Genomic DNA, 25,942 nt, shown 5'->3' with positions numbered 1-25,942 from the left:
TGCGCTCAGCTTCAGAGCCCTCCAGCTAAGCTGGAAAAACTTCTGATGGACTACGGAGTACGGTGCGTGCATCCCTTGTGTTCCAGAAAATAAAAATCAATATCATGGAAAACTAGAATAGGGCTTTGGGGGAACTGCCAGCTCCTCAGCGTCTCCCTCCCCCCCGTATATAAGATGTGTTTCTACACGAAAGCAAATTAAAAATGAAAGCATCAGAAGCAGCTGGTTTTCTTTAAAAAGAAAAAGAAGAAAAAGGTTAACTGAATTTCACGTTGCCTGCTTTGGTCTTCCTGAGGTCTACTGCAACGGAAGCCACAGGAGAAATGTCAGATGCTTTGGCTCAAACCTCTTTATGGAATAAATCACAGCCCATCCCAATATTTAATGCTAAAAATTTCATACAGTGAATATGGCGAGTTTCTACTCACTTAGTTCAGAAGTAAAACAAAACAAAAACCCAAATCAAACAGAACATGCACAATCTTCTTGATAGATAGCTTAGATGTCAAACAAAAAAATTCTCCCTCTTTCAACTTGCTAAGACTAACAATTTCATATTCTCCCTGTGAGAAATTTTACCTGAAAGCACAGTGGGGAGCTGCGCTTCTTGCTGTGATTGTGGTGTAATTCCTTCCAGGGCAAGCAAAGAACTAACTTCAGGTTTCAACACACAGGCACTCAAGAGAAACAGCAATTTTCAACTTGTTTTCTAATTTTTAATCGTAAAGCATTTGCCCACATACGAGTGCCTTAAGGACGGTCACATCAGAAGCGCAGACGGAGCGTGCAGAGATCCCTGAGCTCTCTCAAAAAGCTTTTCCTCACATCTACAATAACCTTTCACTGCAAACTGAGCTTACTGTTATCCGAAAACTCCAAAGAAATGCAGTCTCTTTCTAGAAGACAAAACTCATTAAAATTATTACATCATGTTGCTAATCTTGATGCAAAAAAGCACTGCAGAAACCTGCAGCAGCCTACCAGACACAAGATCCTGCTCCCCAGCTGCTCAGTCTGCCCACCAGGATATATTTTTCCCCCAACAGCCACGGAAACAATTTCTAATCAATAAGATATTCCTTGGCAAGACCAAATGATTCAAGGGAAAGCCATGACCTGTCTGCTACGCCAATGAGTCAGCCCCTTCCCTTCCTAGAAATATAACTACCATCAGCAAATATGACAAAATGATATACTGACTGTACCGTCACGCCAGCGATGCGACCGCGGGACGCGGGGATGCAACGTTCCCCTCTGCTCGAGGGACCAGAGCAACTTCACGCCACCAGCTCAGATCCGCTGCGGTTCTGCTGCCTCACACAAAGAGCCGGTGTGTCATTCTGCCAAAGGACGCTCTCAGCAGGTGAGAAGGTGGTTGAAAGGGACCTCTGCAACCATCTAACCCAACCTCCCTCTTGAAGTGGGACCGCAGCAGGGGATGAGCTCAGCCATAGCTTTGGTGAGCTCCATGCTCAAAGCCGCAAGGATGGAGATCCCCCTGCTGCTCTCAGGCCCTGTTACAGCACTGCACCGTCTTGCTTGACAAGAGGTTTCTCCTCATGTCCAGTATGACCTTCACAAGTGGCAACCTGAGGCCACGAAATAAAAATAGAAGTAAATATTTCAGGTCCTTTCTCCCAGATACGTTTCCTTCTGCCTCACACCTTGCCATGTATTTATTACACCCAGTTGTTGAAAGCATGAAGACATCGTTTCACTCAACGAGAGCCGCAAATGCTGGCCCGTTGCCCCGTATCTGTCTCGGCCCACCCGCAGCACTGCCCTGTGACCTGCGCTCCTCACTCCACGCGCAGAAGAACGCGCACGAAAGGTCTCCAGGACTGAGGCAGAGCATTTCCTATTTCCTAGCAGAAACAAACCTACACAGAGAAGCCCTAGGTTTCCTACCTGATCTAAAAAGTTATCACAAAATGCTCTGGTTGCGGCCAGCGGCACCTTCAGATGTGAGGGCACTGAATGAAGCCAAACCGGACATTTTCCTGCCCTGTGAGAAATCACCCAGAGCAAAATGAGTGTGCCAGTGTCGGGCAAGATGAACACAACTCTCCAAGTGTTCTGCATTGCAGAACGACACGCCAGTCACCAGCTGCAAACTATACGCAGCAAATCACCCACAGATTTGGTTTACTGTTTATTTTTTCTTTTTTTCCCCCTTTTTTTCCTAGTACTGCCACTGTCTGTCGCGTTCCTGGTCGGACTCTGGCAGTCAAACGATACAACTGTCACGTACTCCGATGGCCATCGAAAGAAGCAGATTCAAATTGTTTCTAGGAAATAAACACTTTGACAGTTGTTGCCTTCTGCGATAGACAAACACATTAGCCCGACTCTCTGGCTGTTAAAGCAGGAAATCCAAAGTGCACAGCAGTTGTAAAAAGGAGCTTTTATGGGGACTGTGCTAGTTCAAACAGCAATCTACGCCAACCTCCCCTCTATCTAAAATCCCATTACAGATGCTTGAGTACTGATTGCAAAATGATTTGTTGTTCAACTAGAAAACAAACAAAAAAATACTTGTGTCTAAATTTTCAACTTTTCAAAAGAGCGAAATTGGCACTAGAAGCTGCATAAAGAAACTGTCGAATAGCAAAATGTCTCACTTAACCCATCTCTGTGGGAAAGAGGCAGTTTTGGCATCTGAGCCTCAGCACAGCAGAATGAATCCCTCACCTCTCTTCTGCTGTAACCTACCACTATTTCCATCTGTTGCCACTTACACGAGTCCTCCTTCTCCACTGCAGCCAAGCGTTCAGGGTCAGCCTTTGAAAACTGGATTACAAGTCCTGCTCCTCGTACCCCTCCCACTGCACCGCAGACCTCCGCAGACAGCAGGGACTGAAGCCAGAGGGGCTTGAGGAGGCCGTGGTGCCACCACCACCAGCACGCGGTCACTCCCTGCCGCAGGACCGACCCAGGTCAGATGCAGACACAGTAATGCATTTCAGCTGCTGGCTTTAAATGAGCTGAAAGAGCAGTTGTAAGCTTAGACTGACATGGACAGGCATTATCTGACACAGCTTAAAGCCTGCCAGTACAAAGTAAATCCATCCCAATTTTAGGAAGAAATCTGAAGCAGGTTGAGCCAAAAAGTACACTACATCCTACGGTGATGGCAATTCAGATGCTAACATATCTCCAAAAGCAGACCTAAAGGTGCATTTTCTGTGCTACCAAACCATTTCCTCATGGAAGATGTGTTCAGGACACTCACAGCATAACAACTATTAAAGAAAAACAGCTGTTCAGTAATGACCAGCAGTGGACAACAGAGCTGGGACAAGAAGCGTAAGTCTTCCAGGTATTCATTGCGATAGCTGAAAGAGCTTCCTTCTAACCCTGGTTCAGTTTCAGGCAGAAAGCTTGCCCCTCCCCAGGAGCATCAGCACCATGAGGGTAGTTGCACTGCTCAACCACTACTGGGTTGCATGGAGATACCGTTGTGATGAGGAACAGGACAGAAACAATTCTGGCATTGCTCCTCTTGTATCACTCCTTGCCATCGTCACCAACAGCTGCGGTGACATACAGGGAAGGCAGTTATACATCGGAGCTGGGTATGGCAGGCTAATCCTTACGACAGTCAGTGGATACCCAAGCAGTTAATTTTTAGCATTTTGAGTAAGCTTTTTCAAAGAATCTGGGGTGAAAAGAAATGGAAAAATCAATGTGAACCTTGCTGGTGTTGTTACACCCACTGTTCTTGGCAGAGACCTCAAACAGATTAAGGGGAGAGTCTGAAACACAACACTGGCAGCGCAATGGCAAAAAAGGATTCCTACACAAACACACGTTCTTCTGCCCCTTCTCATCACACATTCACTTCTGCGAGCAAAAGCATTATTTTAAAAAGTATTCTATGTTAGGGAACAGTCAGTGCCTGTAAGCTTGGCATAGCCCAGCTGTGGCAAACTCCTCCAGTTCCCCACTACAGGGAGCCCACGTCGGGGCGCGCTGCGAAGCACGCTGCACTACGCTCACACATCACTTCACTCACTGGTAACAAGAACAAACTCAAATTCTCAGCATTACTATTCGCTTAATCTTCCAAGCCATGGGCATACAATGCAAACAAAACAACTTTAATTTAAGAATCATCCAGTTTCTAATTAAACAGCCATAGGCAGCTGGCTGGATACATTTTAATCAGTTTCAATAACCTATTGATTGTATACTGAAGCTTAAAAATTAAAAGTAAAAAGATGACCGGGGAATTGTCCCATCTCAGAGCAACAGTAGAACCCTCTGTAAATAACTCCTCTTTTAACCATCAGCTAAATGAACACTTCAATACCGCAGTACAAAGTCTTCTGCAAAATTACTTTAACTAACAAGCAGAAATTTATCAGCTTCAGCCAAAATCAATGCTGAAATCAATTTGAACACTGGTTGTGTCTAAAGGGGCTCATTGGCAATTTAGGGAAATTACACCATGTAAATGCCTGTGCTTTAATTGAACAGTTTCATCAACTAGGCTGTGATTGCTGTCCATTCATTTATTTACTTTCACTGCAGCTACCATTCTGCAAAGGAATGGTTTTTGTCAGACTTGAAGGAGGTACTTTATCTTCATTTTATGCACTTTTGTGCATAACAGATTTTATGAGGCAGGCAAGTGATAGGCCAGGGTCAAAAGAAACAAGTGAACCGCGATCACTGGTCAGTCTTGTTTAAACCGCAATGATAATACGTAGAAACGTGGTGGGGTGTTTCTAACTTAGTCCACATATTACTGTTCCAAGGCTTTTCAGTGTGATTAAAAATAAAACAAAACAAGAGAAACAGAAAATGAATGTAGTCTGGAAAAGGAAATAAAGGAAAAACGCCTCCACAATTGCAACCCAAGAATGCAGGGAGATGGGATTTTCAGACTTCACATGGCCACTGACCTGGTTTAACGCCGAACAAAGCACTGAACCTGCCTGTGCCTCCCTTTTTCAGAGCTGCCACGAGCACCGCGTGTAAACCGCAGCGAGAACCTCCCCCGGAAAGGACACGACCGCCGAGGCCGCGCGGGTCGACTGGCAGGGCTCTGGGCTGGGAACCTGCAGAGACGGGCGCCGTTCCTGCTTCTGCCTTGGGAAAATCCTTGCCCTCTCTGCCTCCGTTCACCCCCTGCCACGCGCAGAGGATGATGCTAGCCTCCTCTGTGAAAGGGCCAAAATCAGCTGTGAATGAAGCATTTTAAAGAGGGGCAAATTGTTTTTATCGCATTGCGTATTCGTACAGAAAAAACTGAACGAATGAACAGGGGAGAGCAACAGCTCTGCTTAGATTGCGACATTTGAGGGGCAGGACAGTTACCGCTTCTGAAGACCTGGGACCCTGCTTCGGCAGGAGGGTTGGACTAGATGACCCACAGAGGTCCCTTCCAACCCCTACCATTCTGTGATTCTGTGACCATGGAGACCCTCTTAAGGGAGCTCCACCACCACAGCACGAACACCCTGCGTCAGAAGCCATAGGACAACCCAAAAGGAGCCAACCTTGCTGAGCGCTCCTCAAAGCAACGATAAACGCCGGCTATTCCATCACCATTCCAGCAAACAGAGCTCAATCACCTCCGCCTCCCTTCACCCCAAACGCAGCCGCATCTCCTCCAGCTTCCTCGCTCCAGAACCGGCGGCGCTTTTCCCTGCTGAGGCCAGCGGATCGGCAATGCGCTCGCAAGGCACAGTTTGCAGGCTGTCTTGCAAGAGATATCAACTTCCCAGCTGTCTTGCCATGCGCTCCGTTTAATGTGCTAATGGGGCACCCCAAGGTTGGTCGAGAGAGAGAATAAAGAAACGGGCATATGCTGGAACGTACAACTCAACCGAACAGCAAAATTGCTCAAGTAAATTGCTCAAACAAATTAAGCTTCCGCATTTATCCGTATTTTCCCTAGCGATACAGTTCTTCCGGGCGGTACATCATCAACAGCCACTTCTCTCCCAATTACTCAATGTAAAGTGAAGCCGTCTGCTTTAACAGCATTTTGCTAAGATGAGAACCGACTCTCCCTCTTCTTCCCCCTCTCGCAGATACTGGGTAACCTCACCAATTAATTACGGCATCATTGGGACTTTATGTTTATTTCGGTGTACAGGGCGTTATAGCCTGCTGCTGCTGCAAGTCTTCTGAATCCACAGATGTACAAACCATACACAACACACATTTTTAAAAAAATCTCAGGCACACAGAAGGTTACCCCATCCCCTACACCAATTTCCTTGAACATCTCGCTTCTCATTAGCCACAACTGCAAAGCAAAAACTAGAAAACATGAAATAAGAGAAAAATATTCTTTCTGCTGGTAAATAAAGGAAGGAAATAGTGATACTTTAAATATGCCCTGTGAGAGAGACTTCACAAAGTAATTATTTGCCAGAGATAAATACCTCCATTTTATAATACTCAGGTTCAAAATACATACAACTAAGGATTTTAGGTTTAAATAATCTAATGTAGCCACTCCGGAGACCGGCTGGCAGAGTGTCTACATCTCATTACAAACCAAAACATTAACCTGCTTTCACTGCAGCAGGAAGCAACAAGCTTATCAAAACAGCCTCTCCGAGCTCTGCAGCCAGTGACAGAGCTAAAAGACGCAGCGCAGAAGCACGTACTACCAATGTCTTTTGGACCTCCCAGCGAATGATTTTTTTTCCAACAGAGCAATTTAAGTAAATATAAGAGATGTACAGATGTTTTCTTCTGCTGCGAAGCAGCTCAAACTGTGCATTCTCCATCCTACCAGCTTCCACATAATAGCTGATAAACAAATTAGAAGGTGTGCTGCACAGCTGGAAGGTCCTAGATCTACCAGTGTAACAGTCCTAGGGCCCTCCTGTGTCCACCAAATCATGGCACCTGAGAGTTTCTAAAAATTCGTAGAATTGGACTCTTAACACTCCACTGAAAGTGGAAATCCCAGTTAATGAGGTAAACTACCACCAACAACCGGCAAACAGAAGAGCAGGACACTCAGGGGCTTTTGGTCTTTGTTACAGCAGGTTTCATCATTTTCTTAACAACCTTCACTCCAGACAGGCTACACGCTGCCCACTACGCACCAGCAGAAGAACTCTTCTTTCTGACTGTTTATATATTCCGTATACAGTTTGGGATTGTCCATACATACTTGCATATTTTTGAATATACAAGCAGTCAAAGAGCAAGGATAATTAAGTGGTTTTGCCATGTCTAACTCTGTAATTGTTACCATGCCTTAAGTAAGAAAATAGTGTATGGAAAAGTAGAGGAAAAATAGGAAGTCAAACAACTATAAAATCCCTTCTTTTTAGAACAGGAAAAACATTAAGATTCAGCAAGTTCTCACTAGAAATATTGCTATAAAGTATTGATTTTTTTACCAGACTCAATTGACTGAAAAGTTGTTTGTATAGCAATATTGGCCAAGCCAATATACTGGAACAATTTTGCTACACACAGTAATCAAGTGTATTTCTAAAGTATAATTATACTGTCATAAAAATAAAGCTAAGATACCTCTTCTCCGTGCAATAAAACAGTTGCAGCTGTAAAGAACCTAAATAAATGAAATACATTTTCTAACTAAACATAGCGTCTTCCAAAGACAGCAAAACCACGTCCCCTCTCCCCCTTAAGCCAAGGTTAGCATGAGAAGTGATCAATACTTCAATCTCAATAAACGATTTCAATAGTAGTTAATTCACATGGAAAGAGAGGCTGAAAATTTTTGCTCAGCGACCTGAGACATGCTATCTTGTTTGCTGAATGCTGATAATATATCATTGCCATAATGGATATGACTTAGTATAAAGAGCTAGAAAGATAGAAAAAAGATACCACACAGACACGCTCGCTCTTTAGAGTCAGATCAATACTACACGCAGCCTCTTCTGAAACAATCCGACAGCACGGAATGCTGGAAGAGGAAAACAGCCAAACGTTTGCAATTAATTTTATTTGACAAACGTTCATTGATTTACTGGAATAAAATATATGTGGACTGCTATCTATGCCCAGTGCAATCCGGCTACCTGTAAGTATTCCATTTTGCAATTTCTTGTTGGCTGGTGCAGCACAGATGCTCCTTGGGCGAGGGAACGGGCTCCCCTTCACCAAGGGGTGGCTGCTCCAATGCAGGAAGGTCTGCCTGTGCTTTGTCCAAAGCACATCACCATGGCACGGTAAATGCCAACTCCCTGCAACAACGGCAACGAGCAGCTCTTCAGGGATGAGAGAGTGAACTGGTACAACTCCTCAATCCAACGCACCAAGAAACAAATTCCGGAAGAGCCGAGAGGAACATAGACCTTAGGAGCCAGTTTTGGGAGAAAACAGTACTTCACATTTATATCCTACCATTATTTGCATTGCAAAGAAAGTCAGACTTCAGGAATGGGTAAAACATCCACACGTAAAGGTGGTACACAATCCCTGGAGCAGCGCAGAATGACACCCGCACTGGAGAAAACACTGTGAACTCACTGCAACTGCTAATTTAAAATATGAACGCAATAAAAAGGAAAAAGAAAGGTAGAAATATTTCCCCAATACGGAAGAAGGGTCATGTTTCTACAGGTAAAATGTTTTACTTTCCCAAACTGCAGGCACCACTCCACCACGTCACGGAGATCAGGCCACCAGCCCACACAACGAGCCAGCCAACAGAGCAGCGCCAGAAGTGTTACGCATTCCCTCCTGTGCTATTCTCCTCCGTGCCTTGAGCGTTCACATCTCTGTGCCTTCAACACTTCTGCAGACTCTTACTAATGTAGTATTCATCACCAGAGAAAAACATTTTTTGTAAAAATATTAAACCAAAAGCAGGCACGTAACTATACCACCTTTCAGAAACACAGAGGGAAGCCAAAAAGTGCAACTTTGGCTTTACGTAGCATTTTCTCCAAATTTCCCGTACAATTTTCATGAAATGTGAAATACATACAACGCATGTAGCAACATTATAAAAGAACTGGAGATTTTCATACCACCTTCTGCACCTAAAAGCACTGTGCGTGCTAAGCCCATGCAGCAAATGCGGGTTACTCCTTGTGAGTAGGGCAGGCGCAAACTGGTGAACAGACATCGAGTTCAGCAGATCCTCAGTGCGAAAAGATTAGCGAAGCACATGTTCACCTGCCTTGGTTTATATTCCTTAGACTTCCCTGGCCACTATCAGACACAGGGCGAAGGGGAGAGACTTCTGGTACCACCCGGTACGGCCATTCTTACGCCGCTCGCGACTTCGCATTGCTAGCTCCTTATTCCAGCCACTTTGCTAAAGAAAATGACCCTGAGCTGGGTAACAATGACACACGTGGATTCCCTCACTTTGTGGGATGCTCCTTGTCCCTAACTGTACCCCAAGCACGTGGCCCTCCTGTGCGATGCTTCTCCCACCGACATCTGCAGCCTCCATCGGCACGCGGGGAGGGAAGCAACCTTCTCCAAATTGGAAACCACCAAGAAGTCACTGGCCGAGCTGCAAAGCTCAACACTCTCTCTTAAATCTTCCTTATTCTAAAGAAAACACCACTGTTTCTGTGACTTTCTTGGTCTAGGAATATGTCTCTACAAGAGAACGCCAATGAGATGTCTGAACTACGTTCCACCTACGAGGCTAACCTGATTTCCGAAGAGTCCATTCAAAGAGTGGATTTGTTCCTTTAAGGTTTTGGAAGTCCATTTTCATTAAACCTTCTGCAAGGAGAGTCGTTTTGCAATGTTGGCAGCCAATTAGAAACTAAACTAAATGCACCGTAGCTTTTAAAACATTTAAAAAAAAAATGTTAATATCAAAGTTAAAATGTCTAAGGTATAAACAAAATCATAATGGGATGCTGGGTTACTGTATATGGTAAATAGCTCTCTGGAGGAAACCTTTATTACTCCCCTAGGGCTTTCTTACAAAGTATGGCTTTCTTAATTCCTAGTGGAATATTTTTCATACACCACTGCAGACTATTAAGTACCAGATATTACATTATGTAGTTTAAACTTTGCACTATGCATGAGAAAGACTTTCCTGTCGAGAAAACTATATCTCTGCTATTATAATCTTTACAATATTAAAATTAATACTGGCTGCAGGGTATAAGCTTCAGTACCAAAATTTGGGGGAGTTTATCATTTAATATATTCATCAGCCTGTGCGTGAAGCTGCTCGTAAGGGAGGGAAGTCACTGCAGCAGTGAAAGGGGTATTTACTAATTTTGAATCGCCAGAGAAAGGCAGAGCTATGGTGTCATCACATCCCACCAGTGTCACTCTCGGCACGGGGCTAGCAAAGGGCGCGGTGAGCCAGCAAGAATAATGGCATTGCAAATATTGAAGGCAATTCATTATGCTTCAGGATGTTTCAAGTTCCACTTGTGAACCATTAACTTGTTACCCAGGAGGGATTCAAAGCTAAGTATTAAAAAGATAATAAAAATGCACCAGCCCTCACAGCACCCAAGAGCAGATACCTTGTAAATATGCAAAGGGAATTCTTAAAAAGTTTCTATTAAGAATTTCGTTTATAATCTTTTCTGCATAGCAGCAATGGCCCACCTACATCTCACTACAAATATGAAGGGCAAAAAAAAAAAAAAAGCACTGTTAACTTTTATTTTCAAAAATTTTAAGTGAAATTCAACACTCACTTGTAGACTGTGCCTCCATTGCCATGACCGAGGATGTCTCGATACCGTATGTCTTGTTCATTCATCTCCACAAGAAAGAAAGAAAAACAAAAGAGATGTCATGCTGTGGATGGAAATGTCAAGGAAAAGCAACTCTAGGCCATAAACAACAAGCAGTCTGGGTCATTTCAAGTTCAGCGGCAAGAACGAGAAGATCAATACAACATTTGCTGTCCAATTTATAAAAGACGATACCAAGGGACAAAGTGATGGAAAGTTTAATGACAATTTGTTTGCCTGGGTCATTTCATTAAAGTTTGATAAAAGGTGTCAAAATGGAATGATATAATATAGCTCAAGAGGGTCAGGTCACAGATACTGATAGGAAAAGGGTCTCCAGAACAGCACATAACCAAAGCCAAAGTTGGAGGTGAATGGAAACAATCCAACAGAAAACTGTCATCTTGAGTATGGCCAGAAAAGTTTATGATTTATTCTGGAATCGGCATAATTGCTACTAATTGAGTGACAGTTCTGTTAGCAGGATTGCTTTGTAGGGCTTAATTTACACATACCTTTTAACTAAAGGAAATATTCTGAGAAACAATAGTCTTGAACTGCTTCCCAAGAAAAATAATTTTCCTGGAAACAGACCACTAATTGCTTGCTTCAATCTTTCTGCTCACCGGGACAACTGTCCATATGTGACGATATCCTCAGATACTCCAGCAGGAGCCTGATACAGGCACTGTACATTGCAAATGCTGGAATCTGGGATCTTTCTGATAGGTATTTTATAAAAGCTTATTATACATCACCTTGCTGGATGAGCAACGCAGATGTAAAACTACAGTTCAACCTTCTCCTGTACAAATACAGTTATACTGAGCTTCTAGCTATACCACTTACTAAAAAAAATAAAAATCCCTACAGACATTTTTGAAATGCACATGCATACTTCAAATTAAATATTTTAATAAGAGTGAACTCTGGTCTGCATGCATTTGCTATTCCAAAATTATCTCCTCCATTGCCTGATCACTGTAAGTAGTAAATGTCCGGGCAAATCCCATTTTTAAAAGCTATTTTCCTAGGAACTTGTTACCAAATCATTAACTTGTTTCTATTACCTATTAATATTTGATGGGATACCAAGTCAAACATTTTACATGAGTTGGCATGGCTGCTTAAAGCCCCTGTCATTTTTGTGCGTTAAAAAGCATCAAATAAACCTTAATGAGCTGCCTGGTCTGCTGAGCGCGCTGATCACTGATCACTAAGCACATCTGAGATAGCTGCGCATTCGCTGTTTCAAGCGCCACCGGCACCTCGGCGAGAGCCACGCGGAGCTCGCCATAAGCGAACTATCTGCATTTATCCAGCCCCTGAAATGGCTTCTAAAATTCAGCGGGGACACTTGCCCTTCAGGTACCGAGCCACGCTTAAGCATCCGCTTTCATACGATGTCAGTGAAGATAAGAGGAACTTGCCCTTGGCTTTAACTGGAACAAGTAAGTGATGGTAACAAGCTGAAATGCCCTGAAGAGTCAATACGCGGCATCTCTTACCAACAGAAAATAGAATATTTAATTGATTTAAAATAATATGTTTTCCGATAGAAACAATGAACTCCAAAATTTTTGTTCTTTCCTTTCACTATGTGAATAAAAGGGAAGCTCGTGTCTCACAGGAAATACGTATCCTCTACGCATTTCTTCCCCTGAGGCCAAAATCTGAGTTCTGAGAAAATTTGAAAGAACTCAAAGCAGAGGTTGACTCTAAATTATTACCTCTCTGTAGTTAAACCCGGGCCAGACATCTTAAGAGGGGACGAAATGGCCCTTTCACGTATCAAGGTTTCTGATGAAAAGGAGAATTGATTTTATCACTGAAAACCATCTTGCTTTTTGCATCAATCAGAAAATGTAAATAAAGAGGGCGAAAAAGGGCACCTCATAAGGAACAATACTTCATGAATGGGTTTTAAAATACATAAAGAATCTATACAGGATCCCTTGCTCTAAACATAACGTCTCTCAGACTGCAGCACTCATAAATCTAAAGCACATACTGTGTTTAAGGAGTTCTGCTCTTCTAGGCTGGAGGACTTTAATTCTCCAGTCTTTGAGGTAACAACAAACATCTTTTTCCTGCATTCACAGCAATGTTCAGATAAACAAAACTCTTAAGAGAAATCAAATGAATCCACAAAGCTATGAACATAACTTCTATCTTTGCTTCTCGGGGGGAAAAAAAGAAGAATTCCTTTGTAGTTACACAAGTTATAAGCAACAAATTGAGCAGAACTAGAGACATAAAGCCTATTATCTTTCCTCCTGCTTTCTGCTAACTGGTAAAAAGCGAGTATTTTTTTCACACCATTCCCTACGAGCTAGTGATGGGAGCAGCTCCGTCCAGCGCTGCTCGTGCCCGCTGCCAGCCCAGCACCGTTTCTCATCTCTGTGCACAAAGGAGCAACCAGAAACCCTGGGTGAAATCGGAAGACTGGGGTGGAGCAAGGATCTGCCAGCAACCGACGGAGAGATAAAGTGTGATTTACTGGCTCAAATAAACGTGCCAAAACCATGCGGTGATTTATTTATTTTACTGGGAAAACTGGATTCTCAATCATAAAATGATAACATAATAACAATGAACTTGACAGTAAGGACTGGAATATTAAACCTGCAAAACCAAGCTTGATCGGATGCCAATATTTACAGAATTAATGAAAAAACGAAACAGATTTCAATTACGGATCAGCAAACAAAACGTCTCTTGCTTATACTTGCTGGTTTTGAGAGAAATCAGTGTCCATCTCTTGTAAATCATTAAAACCAAAATGCTCAATTAATCCTTATTTTATATGTAGGGGCCTGACAGAGGGAAAGTCCTATCGCCATACCTTTGCTTTAGGAATCGAAGCAATAATGGTTTGAGAAAGCAGTCACACTCTATGAGCAGACAATTGAAGAGATTTAGTAAATCCCACTTTATAGAGCAGAGACTAATCGGAAAACACAAGCCAGTCAAATGTTTCTTATGAACTGTTGACACTATATCAATGCTGAATCAATTGGTGGCATTTACTCTGAGTGACAGAAAAGAAATAAATATTTATATCACATCACCTATATCAATGAACCTAGGCAGAAAGCTATTTCTAACCTGTCAATATTTGATTATCTTGAAGAACCATGTCCCCTTCTTTTAATGATTAATATGAATTCCTTATTAAACCTAAATGGAAACTACTAGAGGAATATCATTATGAATGCCTGAAAGCATAAACTGCCAAAAAATAATAAAAAATAATAACCCAACCCATATTTAAGTAACGATAAGTGTAACTTAATCCCCCAAAAGGGGGAAAAGTTAAAGTTACAACTAGAAACCTATTTCCAGTTACGGATCTGTGACCAAATTTGGCAGAAGACAAGGCAGCATGACAACAAGCATTTTCTCTCGACAGAAAGCAGTACAACTCCTACGTGAGCAGTGCGACTAAAAGGTACTACTAAAACTTATTTTTTGTTTCCTCTTTTTTCAGGGGTTTAAGAAACATTTTTTAATACCATAATAAGAGGTTTAGTTCCTTTGTATCTTTCTAAAATTCTACTACGCAGGAAAGCAATCTGTAATTGCAGGGCACACAAAACACTCATTTCTATTGCTTAGAACAAATAAAATGCCAAATTCAGCTCGTGGACTCAATCACAAAAAGACGGCTTTTACTCACATTCAGTAATTCTACTTTAAAAAGAATTAGTAATATTGCAGTAATTATCAACTTCATTTTAAAAGTTCAGAAGCTCGCTGCTGGTGCTTACATAATTTTAAGTTATCTGGAGAAACACTCTGTTTAGCTATGATTTCGAAACCTTAACAAATCTACCTGTCAGGAACCTGTGAACATTAAACTATGTCTGCACGTGAGGCACGCTGACAAGCTTAAAAATACATTTCCAAGCTGTATTCAAAGGATTCAGTGCCAAACAGGCAAGGCTGGGCTGTTCGGCTCACATTTTCGAGGGGCACTCTCATCTATTAGACCAGAACGTTACAGGTGATGCTGAAGGACAAGCATGAAGACCGGCCTTTATCTTCTTGACACGCTCAACTACAACTACCTGATTCATGAAATGCCAATGAGGCTTGGAGAGGTCATTGTGTGAAGGCACTGAATACGCATCTGAGATAATTAAGATTTCAGCCTTCGAAACATGGAGGGGAAGTGAACAGCAGTTAAGAAAATCAATAAGAGTCTTTTATTTGCAGTGACACAGATGTCTCAGTCAATAGAGCCTAATAGGCAAGCTTGATCGCAATGGACAGTTGCCTGCCTCCAAGGCTATCAAAGGGCTTTCACTATGACAAACATTAAAACATATTTATGGTGCTGCTGAAGAATCCAGGATTCTTTTAAGGTAGTTTAATTTAACGGTGTATATTTAATGTCCTTACACTACTGCGAGCCTGCCCATATGTTTGGCTCAAAACCGGTAAGAAACGATGGCTCCGTTTGTCCAGGGCATCCGCTTGACCATTCACTATTACGTTAAACCTTTCACTTCTGGGTGCCAGATCCTGGATGTCTGCAGCAGGAGAGAAAGCATCATGACAGCCTTCTACACCTTTGGTGTTTTTTTTGTTTTAGGGGTTTGGGTTTTGAGGTTTTTTTTTGAAGAAGCTACAACACAAGGCAATTCCAAGTATGACAGCAGCTCTTTGCAAGAACCTTCTAAATATTTAAGTATCTACCACTCAAAAAAATACGAAGGTCATTCTAACCCAGCAGTTGACTTAGTTATTCAAAATTGATTAACTTTCTTCCCTGAAATTGTGGCAACAGCGCAACATGTGTGAGGTACTTCAATCTATTTGGAGCTAAATCTGATTAGCACATTTTGAGAAATGGGAAGCAAATTGCCATGCCAATCAAAGTAAATCGGGACACATAACTCATTCGTATCATGAAGGTTTTCATGGTCCCTCCAGTTCTGTATTAAAAGAACACATTACAACTAAATGAGCAGTAAGCATCTCTCCCCCTGTTTGTGGTATGCCAGTCACTGCAGTATTAGGGAGTAACGAGACGTGCATGTAGCCAAGACCCAATTCCGTGCACCTACCTGGCCATTTGCAAGTATTTTCTTCAGCTCTGCAGAAGACTTTTTTAAGCTGAAAAAATAAGAGGCAATTACTTTTAATGACCGTGCCATTTCACTCTATAAAACAAAGTGAAACCATAAGAAACAAGCCATCAGGTTAAATTCACGGTTACATATTCCGAATAGATTTGACTTTAGCAATGCTGACTGATGTTCGGTATAGCTACTTCTCAAACTGCAGACAGCAGAAATGGAGAAGCAATGAACACTTAAGAAAATCAATATATTTTTCACCTTTACAAACTAGCTTTTTTAGATACCTGACTATACTACTCTTTGAGACACAGCCTATTGTTCATCAGTTCAAAGAAGAAAAAGGAAAAAAAAAATACCCTCACACACCAGGTGCTTCGAAAAACAACAGGAAAACAAGGTTCACGTCCAGTTTTCAGGTACCTTGTCTTGTTTTAAAACCCCTTAAGGCACTATCCCTCAATAATTTCCACAAATCTGCAGCAGAAGGGTGTGCTGTCGATGATGCCTCACTACCTCAGCTGTCCGCAGACCAGAGCACGGTGAGCAGGTGAATATAATCCCTGATTTAGGCATCTCAGGGACATTCCTCTATGAGGGGGATGAGTCCAGCTTGCCACGTGCATCCATCCAGGTCAACTTGCTGCTTCTCCCGTTGTGCTTTTTCAGGAGAAACTACTCCGGAGCCAGTGGTCTTACATCAGCCAAAACAACTCATATTCTCTTTTTCCAGCAAGAGAACTTTAACAAACCACATCTATCAGCTTGGTGTGTTTTGTAGGTAAAACTATTAACAGCTTCAAACTACTTCCACCCACTCACAAAATACTGCTTCACCTCCTTTCCTGACACACTCTGTTCCTTGTACCTTCAACACAACAAACTGCCTGGAAGCAATACGTCTGCAAAAACTTCATCTCAAAGAGACATTCTGCTCTTATTACTGAAGGTAAAAAAAAAAAAGTACAAAATGATATATTCTTGAAAGGCATGTGCACGTGTCTTGATCACAGATCATTATTAACAAGAACAGTGAAAACACAGATTTCCTATTTGGTGGCTTTGTTCTTTAATAGGCCTCTTGTTCCCACGACTACTTTAAAGAAAAATTAAGTTTTCCAAGGAAACATAAGCTGATCTTGTCATCTTTCATGACTAACAATTTGTGAACATGAAACAAAGAGAGACTTTCAATTACTTCAAAAACAAAACTCATAGTGCAGAAGGTTTCGGAAAAGGAACGGCAATTAACCACCAAATAAGGTGACAAGAATCTTCTAGAAGCCTCATTTTCAACGCACTTCAAGAACAAGCTCAAAGAACAAGAAGTACTGAAAGCCAAGGCACAACAGCGACAGAAAGCAGCTTTATTTAGTCCAGTGCTATGGCAGATCGGGAGGAGGACGGCAGTTCCTAAAGACATTCAGATTTATTTTCTTTAAAGAGTCTTGGATAGGGTCTTCACCAGTGCAACGCACAGCAAAGCTTCCCCGAGGGATGGGAGCAAACTTTGCCAGGGGAGACTGACACCAGTTCTTGGCTTTCTTTTTTTTATCTCTACAATCCGCAAAGCCACTAAAGGGCAAATCAAAACTGCTTTTTTCTGGTGCTTGAAAGGGGCCACCCACTGAAGCCCAACTCCAGCGCTGCTGCCAACCACGTGTGGTGGCATCCTCCTCGTCAACGGGTCACCACGTCCCACCGCTCCCACCACCCAAAGCCAGGGCTTGTGGGACAGTCCCAGCACGGCACCCCTCACGGCGCCTGCCAGCACGGGCGCCGGCGCTTCACCGGCTGAGCACGCTCAACGCAGCACGACGCGGTCTTTGATCTTGCTCATCTCTGTCAATTTTTTTTTTTTTTTCCAAAAACGCTCTGAGAGAAAAGGGCACAGCGTGCTGGTGTATGGATAAATGCAATATTATATGCTTATTAGAATAATAGAATAATTTAGGTTGAAAGGGTCCTCCAGAGATTTCTATTCCCAAGTTTCAAATAGGCTCTTACGTGAAGATGGAGCCAGACTTTTCTCACTCCCTTTTAAGAATACGTAAGGTTTTTTGGTGGGTTTTTCTTATTTATTTTAACATCAGCATTGAGTATAAGGGCTTCTGTAACAGTTCATGTAATAGAAGGGAGTTTAAGCTCCAGTATTTAAAAATAGATCTCTAGGAAAAAAGAGTAAGAGCTCTCTTGCATTTTCAGATCTTAATACAGGTTTTGAAATAAGGACTAGCATCTAAAAAGAAAGAAAAGGGAGATGGACTCCAAAACTTTGCTGAAACTGTATGAAACAGGGCACCCAAGCTGTTCAGATTTTCCAAAAATCTTACCCCACAGTAATAAACCTACTGGACTGGGTATCAAATTTTAAAATCAAAGAATCCTGGAATGAGATAAGCAACGCAGACCTGAACATACAGACCTTGCCATAGACAGTGATTATTAGACCAATTAAACTCAAATTAGCTCACCCACAAACAGTATTTCGACACTTTATAAAGGACAAAGCCACCTGAAATACCCAGCCAAGACTTCTTTCTTTCGGCAGCAGATACCTCTCCTGAAGAACCAGCATTATGAGTCTAACAAGATCCATGAATCACGGTCATTTCGTCTTCCCCACTTCACTCCTGCGTGCCCAGTAGTCATATTGAAAAAGTTATTCAACATCAAGCTTACCGTTGGTAACAACCGCACACAAGGTTCCATTTTGTTTTAATAAAAGAAAACAAAACGAAGCGAACGCTCCCGTTCTTGACTCTTACCTATTGCTTGGAAGGGAATCCGAGACTGCCGAACTGCTATTATTAGCAGATCCTGCTCGCGTATTTACCTGCAGGCAGGGAAAGAATCTTTATCAGTCGTTTGTGTTCAGAGGACACTATTCTAATTAACCTGTAATTTGCCACGAATTTCTCATTTCACTATGAAGGTTAATTAGCTTGTTGCTAGGCATGCCGGTGGTGGAGGTCTCGCCCGTATGTAGGTTAGCAGGCTATACAATTCATGGACTACAACATACTATCTTTACATCTTAAACACTTAGTTAAATAATACAAAAAAAGAGATGATATGTCCACCATTTATTCCGATTTGAAAAACTAAACATCATTTCACACGTTTGTAGTCTTCTGCATTTCAAAATGGGTATGATTACAGCAGCACGAAGCATACCTGAACGAACCAAACAACCTACAAGAATTTGACTGCAGTGCCTTCCACACTAAGGTAAATTACTGAAATCAAACGAATATGGTGGGGTTTTTTTTAAACTCTTTGAAGTAGTAGCAGACATTCGCTGACAAACCGAGTATTAAAATTTAGGAACCTTATTAACGTAGGTTAAAACAAAAAGAAAGGCAATTCCATTTTTAATAAAACTGTATCTACAGATATCGCAGCCAACGCTCAGCAGATGAGTCCTTCTCCCACCCTCACAAAAAAAATAATATTAAAAAAACCCCTGCTTGTCAGAGCTCAAGAAAGTGCAGTTTTATTTGACATTTCAATAAGTGGAACACAGCATTACAAATCCATCTAACTTTACTGAAACAATTATTGAAATTCGTACCTTCAGGCCATGTATGTTCCGTTTCCCAGGAGGCTTGCAGGCTGAAACAGTAATTGACTAAATTGTAGAACACATCAGGGCCATTTACAAATTTGCTCAAAATGAATCTTTTAAAAAGAAATGAGGGTGACACCAAAATTAGCAGAGAGAAATGATTGAAAAGTGCCTCACAAGACCCAGAGTGGGAATTATGAACCAGGATTTTTAACTTGCAGGAGTGAGCATTTATAAATGCTAAGAGCTTTCTGACACCATGTAATATAAATTCTAATTTCTGCTTAAAACACATCAAATTCAAGAGAACTGTTGGCTTAAATTATCAGATTCTTTTTGTAATTCAAATTAAAATCAATATCTTATGTCACTACATTTGCACATGCTGTATTTTTTCTGGCATTTAACAGAAATATTTGCAAGATGTATTTTGAAGGAATCAGCTGCCACACATCATGAATTAGACATATTGTCAGACGCAGACAGTTTGTTTTAAATGTGGAAAAAACACGTCCGGGGCAACAGCCGTGAATCTCAAGAAATCAAACACGGGATAAACGCAATACAAAATGCCACTCTTTGGACACAGGCGTACAAATGCGGCGCCTTATTACGATGTCTGGGTTTACAGAGGGACACGCTGCTTGAGGAGAAAGGGTTTTCCCGAAGTCTCTCGAACTACACAGTGCCTTGTTCTTCCTCTGGGTGGGTGTGCTTTTGTCAAATGTTAAAGCCACAAAGGCTGCTAGCTACATGTTACAGACAGTTCCCATTTTACAACTACAGTGCCCTACAAATTGTATGTTAAAGGGCCTGTCACGTTTGATTGATTGTCTGAGGGGGGACAAATTTGATTTTTCTCTTTCTCTGATGCACATGCATTTCGCTCCAATTTTTGACAGCAGGAAACAGAACTATTTATTAGTCAGAAGGACACAGATGATAGTTATTAAACACATCAGTTAGGGCCAGGCCACGTGCCTTTAAATGACATTAGAATGTGCATCTTAAAGAAGGAAAGTACTGTGACACTGTGGGCATAGAAAAACCTAAACCCAACCAGAAAATAATAAACTATTCTAAAATACTTATAAGCATATTATAGTTTTTCCAACAGATTAAAACCAACATTTTGGAAATTGTATTAAAAGGATCATATTTTTTATTGTGTATATTTGAATGGTGTATTCACTTTGCATTCCACAGACAGGATATATGTAACACAGACAAGATATAGAGATATATATATATATGCGAGTGTGCATGCACATACACACTTTTTTCTTGTATATGCATAAAGAGGTTTATTTTCAGTATAAAAAACTCTGGTTCTTATTACCTAGACAGCAGCACTGCATTTTTTTTTTTTTTAATAAAACAGACAAAATCCCATTTTTTTCCCCTTGAAAACCTTCAAATTATCAAACAAACACAGCACAGCCAAGGTAACACACGGTGGCACATGGACACTTACTACTGGCAGGCTCTATGGGAGACACCAGTTTTTGGAAGCTGACTGGAGTCAGCAACTGGGAGGCTTCCTCAGAAGTAAGAAAGGCAGAAATGGAAAAGGACTCAAAGGAAGATTGGGCTTGTAAAGCAAGCTCTTAAAAAGAGAGAACCTTAAATTACAGACAGAAAAGCTCCACGTTACTGATGGGCTTTAAACTGCAGTACATAGAGAGGCACAGCCAAAAGGGCATGAAAGAGCAGTGCTTGTGCTAACAAAATCTGGGATGTTCTTTAGAGGGGCGGGACAAGAAGAAAGAAAAAAAAAATGCAGGAATGTGCATTTTGTTCAATATCGCAGAAGAGCAGCAGCAGAACAGAGAGGTGGTCTGGGCACGAAGGGAGTGCAGGGTGGCCGTAACGCTGTAACCTAGAAGGTTCTAAGAGGGTAACTTGGAAAGATGAAACAGCAACTCTGCTCTGAAGCTGTTTAGAGCAAGCGACAAGCCACCTACGACGAAATACCCAGCAGACACGTGCGTAGCTGAGCCAGTGGTGAAAATACGGAGATAATACAGGGGGATTGTATCCTCGGCAGCATGGAGGTGAGCTCTGAATCTGTACAGTCACAGGAAATTATCCCTGGATGTAAAGCAAACAGAAAAAGGAGACAGCAGCAGGAGCAGGAATCTGCTTGGCTGGTTCCTCAGGAACAGCCCAAAAGGAGAATCTGAAAGAAGGTTAAGCCTGATTTGTAACCCCAAAACGTTCCTTCCAGCACTCGGGCACGCCAACTACTGAGCACCTCCTGTCACAACTTCTTGACCCGTTCGCGTAAGGGGAAATATATCTAATTGCCTTGTATTTCCAAGAAGGGTTCCCCAACTACTAGGATCATCCACTGTATCCATTTCTCCAAGCCACAGCAAAGCCTAGCATTTATTTCTTGCAAGTGGTGGTCAGTGGTTTCTGACAGAGTGTATGCCAGGAATGAAATGGCCTTCTGCAGAAAGGGGTTCAAGAGAAAGGCTCCATCTCAGCCTGGGAAGAGGCAGAAGATGGCTTCCCTCCTCACAGCCCTCTTTGCACTCATCTCACGAGAACACATCTCAACTGCCGATCGCTCTGGAGTCCCGCAGCTCAAATATCCAAGGCCCCCTTCTCAATCAGATCCTGCTAGCCTGAGCCATAAAACCCCCCCACCTCCTTATTCCCCTTGAATTCATAGAATCACAGAATCATGAAGCTTGGAGAAGACCTCTAAGATCATCAAGTCCAACCGTCAATTCAAGTCTCTTCCGCAGGAGCGGACTAAACTACCAGGAAGCCCAGCCTCCTATTGAGACCTCATTAGCACGTGCTTGAGAAGGCTGCTGGTTAATTGCCCAATTCAAACTTCAGAGAGTTGTAAGTAACGGAAGTCTAGAATGTTTAATTGGGAAACTCATAGTATGATTATTTGTATAATATCAGTTAAGTGAGAAGAGTTTAATTTTTAATTATTTTAATTAATTTATTGCTGGGAGATTTACTTAGAGAATTTAAACCTTATCTGTTTCATCAATTAAGAACCAGAGATTCAAAGACTGGATAGTGAGAGCACCTGAATGAATCAGCGGAATTATGTAATGTATTCATCTTTTTTTAACCATTATTCCAGTTCAGAGAGAGCAGTGCATTCCCAAAAACCTAACTAGCTGCCTACGGATTTTTGTTCAGGATGTAGATGACCTATTTTTTAATTGCCTCAGCCCACACCATTGATTACTTCTTTCCCTGTTCAGGAGAACTATTAAAGGACTTGCCATCATTTTGATACCACTGCTAAGTGCCCACATCTCAAATAAAATGTGTCACGGCTAGAGCTTCTGCGACAGACGTGTTCCCATCTTCAAAATGAACAATGACAGTCACATTCTCCGAGTCTGTTAAGATTGATTGATGATATTCAAAGGTCTCAACAAACTCCAATTTTCATAAGCATCCAAAATTTAAGTTATTCATCTGCTTTGGTTTGAATACATGCAGAACCATCACCAATGAGTTTTTCAAGTGTACATAAACATGTACTATGCAAACGGAATCTTGTTAGTCTAATTTACTCCAGTAAATTAGCTATTTTATATGCAATAAATGTAGTTTTTCTCTACACTCCCCACAATAATGAATTCCTCTATCCAAATTAAGAGGTAAACATCATGTTATGTGCATTTAAACCTCCTGAAAACATAACTGTTGATGAAACAGTTTACTGATATCATCATTGTTGATTAGAATTTGTTAAGCATTACCTCTTGGATATATCTGCAGAGGCTCTATTAACTGTCCATTTACTTGCTGTTCCATTACAGTGGAGTAATACTGCAAAGAGATTAAAGAAAGAGATTACTCAGTAATGTATGAATAGTAGCAAGAGCACTTATAGATTGTTTAATTCAATGTTTTGTTTGTTGTTTTTTTTTTAAATAGCTATAGTACCTATCAGCCTTTCGAATGCTTCCTCACCATTTGCAACGTCCCCACCCCAAAGTGGCAGGGAGGGACACACGCAAGGGGCTGCGGCGCCCAGCAGAGCACCGACTCCAGCGCAGGGATCTGTCACGGGCTCAGCTGAGCAAGTCCGGGCCCACCTGAACCCGGGGAACGCTTCAGCAGAGGGAGCAAGGCACACAGGTACAGCCAGCACAGCAGCCGCCACACCTGGAGAAGCCAGCTGAACCAGTCCAGTGTGGACACAAACAAATGCGGTAAATATAGTAAAAAACCATGCAATTAGGAAAACTCCAAGGGAGAAAAGAATCTGGAAACTACCCAAGAGTTTGCAGTGAGGAAGCACAGTCAGGGCCACAGCCCATGTAAGCGGAGATGTCGTGCATCCCCTTAGTGTACAAATTTGATGACCAGCAGGACATGCAAAACGTGGCACCAGAAAGTCACTGCAAACATCCTGAGACCTTGGGCTCTACAGGGACTGCCGGGAGGGATCTGCGAGGGGAAGTTTATTGATAAAGAAAGCCTAAGAATGGACAAAAGGGATGCAGAAGTTTCTGAGAACATCAAGACCCAGACAAATGGAAAATATCTGATATGGTATGAGGAAGCGTGAGTAGTGGCACGAGGATGAAGAGTGGCATTAAATGAAGAAATGATTTGGATTAAAGAAACCAAAAATCTTTATTTGCCTTTCATAACTGATCCTCACTCCTGAGGAGGGGCGAACCCCCACCAGACAGGACATTTCACATTACAACCAGATGATCCCGGGGCAGGAGACAGACCGTGCGACGAGTTTGCTGCCTGAAACCCACGCATCGCTCATCGCAGCGTGTTAAATATCGACAGCACATCACAAAGCACGTTTCTTTTGCAATCGCCGAGCATCTTTGAAGCAAACACGCTGGCTCTTGGCCAGATCTTCATGGCATAAATCAGTGTAGCTCCACTGACTTTCATGCTAATTCTCACCAGCCGAGTGTGGTCTAAGACTTCAGCATGTCACTGTTACCAGGGTTTTGTGATACTGTTACTCAAACTGGCAAGAATGGATGTCAACAAGAAAAAAAATTCCAAGCCTCCAAGGAATCACACACACGTATTTCGCTCACACCAATGGTTTCCCATAACGCAAGCATTTTTCACTTACGCAACCGAAAAAAGACAAAAGTTTATTAACTAACTCCTGTTACAAAATGTCCTTCTTTCCTCTCACAATGGGATGAAACGTGAACTACAGTAACCAAACGTTAGATGGACATCAAAGTCCACGCAGAAGAAATCCATCAAATTTACATGCAGAAGTTTTTCAGTGCTTCTGTTCTTCACATTGGTGTCAAGAAACAGGAAGAAATTTCCTTTTTGTGAGAAAAATGTTATGAAGAAAATTAGTGCACAAACATATAAATCCACACCTTAAATAACCGTGTAATAACACACCCTTTCGCTGTGTTTATACAGAGCAAAAGTACTCATTACAAAAGCCCACTCTTTTGAAATGATCAAGAGGTTTTTCCAGAGTCAGGACTACCCCATAGACTTCGTTTGCATCAGGGGGGTCAGGAGTAACATGCCAAATCCTCTCCCACATCCCCGTGTCCCTTCACAAAAAGGTGTCACCAGTACCTAACAATTACGGAGCTGTGAAAGCATCTCCTGCTCCACTGAGGGCAAAATTGCTTAAGAAAACCAAACTTTTTTATTACTATTTTACTAGTGGCATTCTATGCCCTGAAGACATATATACACACAGTATAAACATATTACATACTCTCTAGAAATAATAAACTAAAATAAACATACATGAGACTGTTTCCTACCAAAAAAAAAAATATGGAGGGAGAGAGGGGAAAAAAACATGGCCCTCTCCATTACTCAAACAGTGATGACAAGTAAATGAAATATCAATCATGTAAGCTGTCAACCTTTTGGGACAGCAATAACTGTTAACAAGTAGTCTGGAAAAATTGTCTGAAAATGACTTGTCCTCCACACACGAGCATTTGAGGTTTCCATGGAAAATTAAGACGCCAGTGGCTATTTGGAACATTGTTCAGGTATTCTTTTTAATGGAAAATTTGCCAGTTATTGATCCAGAGCATGTACCCCTTGCTTTCAGAAAGCTGCAAGCAACTTTCCAATCAGTGGCTGTCAAAAAAATTACTGCCTTTTTATACCGATACAAGACAACGGCTAAAGTGCAACTCCACCGCTACTCAATGTCTGCCTTTAATTAACTGCAATACACAACAGAATAATTTTAATTTACCATTCCACAATATTTGCATAGGCATAATACAAGTAATTCAAGGACTGCCTCAAATCACTTACTGTCAAGTTCAGAAACCAAAGAACCTAAAGATACGAGGTCGTGCATGATTCAAAACACCCTCCCCAATTGTAGTGTCCTGCCTGCACGGAAGAGATCTGTATTCTTGGGGAATTATTTTTTTGTTCTTAAACTGAAAGAACATCCTTCGCTTTGGTTTTGGAGAATACTAGCAGAACTGGAGGCAAACTGTGTTTTTCTTGCATTTGAGTATTTTTCTTTCCCAGTATATCTGCCAAGATTAGACTCACTCCTTTTCTTGTAGGCTAAGAATATTTGTTTTCCTATAAACATATCCCAAAAATGACACCTACAGGATGTTAGAAAGTTAAATCATCAACGCAAC

At 41.8% G+C, this 25,942-nt stretch overlaps 1 protein-coding gene across 4 annotated transcripts in view; it reads right to left on the bottom strand.

The window, feature by feature from the left end:
* MAP2K5 (mitogen-activated protein kinase kinase 5) overlaps window positions 1–25,942 on the bottom strand; it is a 140,434-nt gene that overhangs the window by 100,129 nt on the left and 14,363 nt on the right. For all 4 annotated transcript variants that reach the window (XM_075431828.1, XM_075431826.1, XM_075431829.1 and 1 more), the window contains 5 exons: window positions 23,066–23,135; window positions 19,332–19,372; window positions 18,526–18,593; window positions 15,746–15,794; window positions 10,635–10,699 (listed from right to left, as the gene is read on the bottom strand). In XM_075431828.1, coding sequence (XP_075287943.1) covers window positions 10,635–10,699; window positions 15,746–15,794; window positions 18,526–18,593; window positions 19,332–19,372; window positions 23,066–23,135 — 293 coding nt within the window. The remainder of the gene's footprint in view (window positions 1–10,634; window positions 10,700–15,745; window positions 15,795–18,525; window positions 18,594–19,331; window positions 19,373–23,065; window positions 23,136–25,942) is intronic.

The sequence above is a fragment of the Opisthocomus hoazin genome, chromosome 10 (genome assembly GCF_030867145.1).
Source record: "Opisthocomus hoazin isolate bOpiHoa1 chromosome 10, bOpiHoa1.hap1, whole genome shotgun sequence".
Taxonomy (NCBI): Eukaryota; Metazoa; Chordata; class Aves; order Opisthocomiformes; family Opisthocomidae; genus Opisthocomus; species Opisthocomus hoazin.
Note: the sequence above shows the minus strand (reverse complement) of the source record. Positions and strands in the feature narration are given on the sequence as shown.